Source organism: Helianthus annuus, chromosome 4 (assembly GCF_002127325.2).
Source record: "Helianthus annuus cultivar XRQ/B chromosome 4, HanXRQr2.0-SUNRISE, whole genome shotgun sequence".
Lineage (NCBI taxonomy): Eukaryota > Viridiplantae > Streptophyta > Magnoliopsida > Asterales > Asteraceae > Helianthus > Helianthus annuus.
Genome location: NC_035436.2, coordinates 57,470,271 through 57,476,035, shown reverse-complemented (window position 1 = coordinate 57,476,035; position 5,765 = coordinate 57,470,271). Strand labels below are relative to the sequence as shown.

General features: G+C 36.7%; 1 protein-coding gene and 1 long non-coding RNA gene across 2 annotated transcripts; one reads left to right on the top strand and one right to left on the bottom strand.

Moving 5' to 3' along the window:
• Nucleotides 1–1,581: 1,581 nt before the first annotated feature.
• Nucleotides 1,582–2,818, bottom strand: LOC110934735. The gene is made up of 3 exons (XR_002588585.2): nt 2,680–2,818; nt 2,083–2,136; nt 1,582–1,781 (listed from the first exon to the last, which is right to left on the bottom strand). It is a non-coding gene; the product is annotated as an uncharacterized LOC110934735 (long non-coding RNA).
• A 237-nt stretch (nt 2,819–3,055) lies between these two features.
• LOC110933527 lies at nt 3,056–3,885 on the top strand. The gene is made up of 2 exons (XM_022176744.2): nt 3,056–3,302; nt 3,370–3,885. Exons 1-2 carry the CDS (start codon nt 3,083–3,085, stop codon nt 3,729–3,731), a joined length of 582 nt encoding a protein of 193 aa, XP_022032436.1. The 5' UTR covers nt 3,056–3,082; the 3' UTR covers nt 3,732–3,885.
• Nucleotides 3,886–5,765: the final 1,880 nt, after the last annotated feature.

Genomic DNA, 5,765 nt, shown 5'->3' with positions numbered 1-5,765 from the left:
TTTGAAGGGCTCGAGCTGGAAACATTTTCAGATGCTCTCTTTTCGCCTCTTTCTGCCTGTCTTCTCATTTCAATCTCCCTATCTCGGGCCAGTTCAATGAGCTCATTCAAAGTTTCACATTTAGCGGGAATTATGAACTCCCGATATTCAGCCTTTAACATACCGTAATAACTGTTTATCTTCATTCTCTCCGTTCCTGCTATCTCGTTACAGAACTTCAGCTTGTCAAGGAAAACGTTGGTGATTTCATCAATGGTTTCATCTTTCTGACGAAGATGTAAGAAATCTTCTTGGATCTTGTCGATGGCAGATTGTGGGCAGTGATGCTTCAGAAAAGGTTCCTTGAACTCCTGCCATGTCAAGACTTGAACTTTTTCTTCCCCAAGCTCTTTACTATAAACATCCCACCAATCCTTAGCTCGGAGTTGTAGCAAACCGGTGGCGAACATCACTTGATCCTCCTTTTCACAATGACTCCTTACGAACACCGCTTCCGTACTTGCAATCCACCTTTGACATACTATAGGATCAATTTCTCCTTTGAATGGTAACGGGTTGCACGCCATAAATTCTTTGTAAGTGCACTTGCGAGTTCCTTTCCTTTCTTGTATTGCATTGATCATTCCCTTTAACTCGTCTATCTTACTCGTCATCATTGATTCTACTATTTCTAGCACATGACTTTCCACTTCTTGGGCTAAGTGAGGAGTACTTGCTTGCATTGCCCTTCCAATCTCTTCCGAGATCATAGTTTTCAGCCGTTCTTGTTGCGTCGTTTCATTCTCATTCGAATCCGTCATCTACACATAAACATCCTTCTTATTCCAAACATTCAATCATCCTTTTAGTCATATAATCATTCTATTAGTACATAACTTCTTGAAAGTTAACATTCATGCATACTACTATTCTTTAGAGTCTTATTATAGCGTTTGCAATACTTCACGTATGATAGAAAACATTAATCAAAACATCACAATTGCAAAAGGCTGAAAACAGGTACCACCGTAAATTACGGTGTCACCGTAATTTACGGTGGCAATATTTCCTTTACGGTGTAAAGCTACTGCCTTACGGCAGTGGAATTTCCTCCCAGTGTCTACCGTAAATTACGGTGTCACCGTAATTTACGGTGACGCCCAGCATGCTTTGATGAGTTTCTTATTTATGCAGCCATCTGTTCATCCCGTTTTAACCCGTACCAATCCGTTTCGTCCCAGACCCTTACACATCATCCCATGATGATCTTTCCTAACGTTCCCTAACTAACTCATTCATAATACGAAATAATCTTTAAAGTACTTACTTGCTTCGCGCCGCGGGTCGAACACACTCTTCACATGAGCTTCGGTTTGAGTTCAAGTGTTTGATGCTTGAATCCCTCAAACCTAGGCTCTGATACCAACTTGTAACGACCAGAATTTTTCCTTTTAAATTTAATAAATGACAGCATACTTTTCTAACAAAATTTGGGCATGACCCGTTGGTAAACGGGCGATACCCTGTTTTTCATAAACAAACTTCATTCAACTATACACAAACATTCAAAGACATGACATACACAACAAAAGATGACCTGTCCTTAGTTTCGAAAACCATCAAGTATGTACGCACCTACGACAACTTTTCAAAAGACAACCATGACCAAACTAGTTTAAGTACAAAACATAAACATAAGTAACTAGGTAATTTGACATCGACTTTATACAAAATGCGGAGCGCTTGACGGGCTTGAGGTGTGTTCGATCCGGGCAAGCTTGATAACTAGACATGAGATTTACCTACATGATCACAACATCAAAACATATTAGAACGAGGGTTCCTTCTTTACTCAAGAAATTACCTTACGAACTTAAAATAAACGGGACATACAAATCTTATACTAAGTTACATTCTTTCATACTTACACGGTAGTGAGTTCCAACGAAACTTCATACCCATCTTTCTAGTCTTACAATTTCATTATCCGACCCATTCAAGAGAAAGGTCCAATCATATATCTTAACCATGCTTGATACAATTTAGTACAAATATGGACAAACACATATCTAAAGTAAACCCCAAATTGTACAAGTAACGTACCTCGGTCTAGATCCCCTTGTTGCTTCACTTGACTCGAACTTTCTTCTTTAACGCCTACATATAACCATTCATTCTTTTAATTCATGCTTCATGCACATTACACATATCAATTGATAAAACATCATTCAATTTACTCATGCTTCACAAACATGTTCAAATCACACAAGTTTATGGCTTATATGACTAGCATTTTTCATTGAGGCATTTTCTCAAACACTTGATGTGCACATTATTAACAAAGCACAAAGTACAAGTATTTATTGCATAACCTTACTTATTCACCTTATAATCTAACAAGAATCAATCAAGTTCATGAATTTCTTTCATTCTACACTATCCTAACTAATCTAATTTTCTCTATCACATTCAGATTATATATCAATTCACCTCCATAAACATGTCATCATAATTCATCATGTCTACCTTTTTCCTACAACAAGTGGGTATGAACCCTAATCATCCAAACAATCAAAATTAAGCAAAATCCTCATTCTATTATGAATTCCTACTCACAATTACACAAGACTTCCACACAAATTCACGATTGGGTTAAACCCCACTTCCTACCATTCATCCAAAACAGAAATTTCGACTTACCAAGGGTTGAACAAGCTTAGATTACTCGAATTAGGGCTCATGCATTCACTAAAACTCTAAATTCCCTTCTGTTTTTGGAGGATTTGTGAAGTTAGGGTTTGGTCTTGCCCCCTCCTGCTCTTGATCGATCCCACGTACACACCAGGTGTGTGGTTTTTGTTTTCCCTTTTCTTTTATTTGTTTTAATTTAAAACTTTCATTCCTTTTTAACAAGTTTGATCCCTAAACTTACTTAATTTGTTTATTAGTCATAAACCTTCCTTCTAATCAAGTTACTAGCATAAATGCTTAACTAGGTTAAATATAACATGACTAGACTTTTAAGTAATATAAATAAATTACATATTTTGGGGTGTTACACAAGCCCATTATTTCTGCCCTTGAATACATCAGAGAGTACTTGATGAGAAGAATTGTCAAAGTTTTGAAGGTTATAGAGAAAAGTGAAGGCCTGCTTACACCCTTTGCTGCCCTAAAGCTGGAGACAATCAAAAAAGATGCTGCATTTTATCATGTACAGTGGAATGGAGGGGATATATTTTCAGTAAGTGGTAAACCAAATCATGCAAGGGTTGTGGATTTGGCTAAGAGGACATGTGCTTGCAGAGCTTGGGAGATCACAGGTACTTTTGTTGTATTGTTTACTTGTTTGGTGTGTAGTACTAATGTGCTAATCCATTTAATTTACAGGAATGCCATGTAGGCATGCTGTTGCAGCAATATGGAACATGGCTACTAATGGTAGAAGGGTGGGTTCATTAGAGAGTTGGTGTAATCCCATCTACACAATGGGTAGGTGGAAGCAGGTTTATGCTTTCAAGGTTAACCCTATCAATGGAAGGTCTTTATGGGTCCAATCTCAAGTTCCTACCACCCTTACACCACCAAATCATCATAAGCAGGTGGGCAGACCCAAGAAGGCAAGGAAAAGGTCTGCATTAGAAGTGGAGGAAATGACTCACAGTGGAAGGCTGTCCAAGAAACACACCAAGGGAAAATGTGGCAAGTGTGGACATAACACAAGGACTTGCAAAGGGGATGCTACTGTTTAGGGTTGTCTTTATGATTTAGGGTTGTGTCTTTTGGTCTTGAACATGTTTAAGGGTTAGTTTATGTCTTTTGAAAACTTTTAGTGGTTATGTACTTATGTATTAGGTTGAACATGGAATGGCTGTCTTTTGAACAGGTTTTTGGGTCAGTCTTTAACTTATGCAGTGTAATGGATTATGAAGTGTTTGGTATGATATCCTAGTTGGTTATGCACAATGTGGTTTATTTACAAAGCTTATTGCAAATTGTCAGATGTTTCGTACTCGGACATGTCAGAGATTTACAAAGCTTATTGCACAACTTCTAACAACACTATACCAAAATTCTCATTACATGATGTCAAAATTACATTAGATACCAGCAATCACAGACCAAAATTACACTAGAAATACACTATATAACAAATGAAACATATCCAACTGATAATCAACCACTTCTTCAGTTTCATAACCTCTTCTTCACTTTCTTTGACTCTGACCTCAAGCTTGTTCTTCTGTTCTTCAGCATGGTTCTTTCCCCTAAGCAGTCCAGGTATGATGTCAACACACCTTTGACACCTTGTATCAACCCAACCAATGAGTCGACAATCCGAGCCCTAATTAACACAGACAGAACAAGTTTCAATTTCAGGTGCAAATCAATTACAAAACCCTAATTATCGCATACCTGATCAGGACATGCATAGAAACGACGGCCAGGATTGCGATTAGTCCAAGATGTCACAATTACAGCTTCTTTCCCGCATTCACATAGCACCATTGTTGTTTTCTCTTGCACGATTGCGTATTTGAGGGTGACTTGCAGGGGGGACGAATTGGGGATTAGGGTTACGTATGTGCAGCTGATTGAAAGATGGAGAAGATGATGGTGAGGTTTAGGGTTTTTATAACAGGGCACAATAATGGGTAGGTAGAATGACATTAATGCCCTCATGTGCTTCTCACGTGACCTGACTTAACTGGGAAAACAAACTAGGTTTAGGGTAAAGGACATAACCTGAATGGTTTTTCAAACATTAAGTATGTTTTCTGAGGTTATTAAAGATAAAGGACATAATTTGATGTATTAGACATACGTAAAGGACGAACTTTGAAATTTCCTCTTTAATATAACCTGTAATAACATTAAATAAAGTTGTGAAATAAGTTTATAATTTATTTTTATAATACTTCTATAGATTATTAAAGGTTAAAAGTGTTTTAGACTCATTAATAAGTATTACGATTTAAAGATGTATAACTTTTTTTATTACTTTTAATATTTGATGATTTTAATCTTTAATGTTTTTTGTAGTTTCGAATTATCTCACGATTTATAAGCATATAAGATTATAAAATACCGACGACATTTTTCTTATTTGAAACACTACAAAATGTTAACATACACCATAAAACATACAATACAAAAAAAAAATTGAATAAATCTCTAAAAGTAACTCATTTATTCATCATCAATTTTGATACTCTAGTTATGGTTAAAGAATGTATTAAAATATGGATATTATTCTTACTTATAAGTTATACACCAGCATTGAGTAGGCAACTGTGTATTAGAATTTAATAGATAAAAATTGATAGGTGCATTTTATAAGTTCTAATTAGATTATGTTTTGTTTGATTCCGTCGTAACGCGAGGACTTTTGATTATGTTTTATTTTTTATATATTAATTAGGAAAGTTGATGTATAGTGATTCAAAATTTTTAAGTATTTGTTTTAATTTTTTTTGAATATATAATTGCATCGTCCGCGTATAAAAGATGAGAAATGATAGGCCCGTTGTTTGGAGTGACCATACCTTTAATGACCCCTGCCTCCCTCGCACTATTAAACATGCAAGTGAGAGCCTCCATCACGGTGAGGAATAAAAAAGGGGAGAGAGGATCCTTTTGTCTCAGGCTAGAGGGTATGGTGCCCATCCTCCCTTGGAGGATGATCTGCCACGTAGGCGCCACATCATAGTCCTCTCAAGGATTGGTCCATCCCACAAAAGTAATAGAAATGGGAGGATGGTCCTAGATGATCCTACCCCACCACT

Bases quoted from the DNA above. Each gene is read 5' to 3' on its own strand.
- LOC110933527 (XM_022176744.2), top strand. From the start codon at position 3,083: ATGAGAAGAATTGTCAAAGTTTTGAAGGTTATAGAGAAAAGTGAAGGC. The intron at 3,303-3,369 runs GTACTTTTGTTG...TTTAATTTACAG, and splicing joins CAGAGCTTGGGAGATCACAG to GAATGCCATGTAGGCATGCT.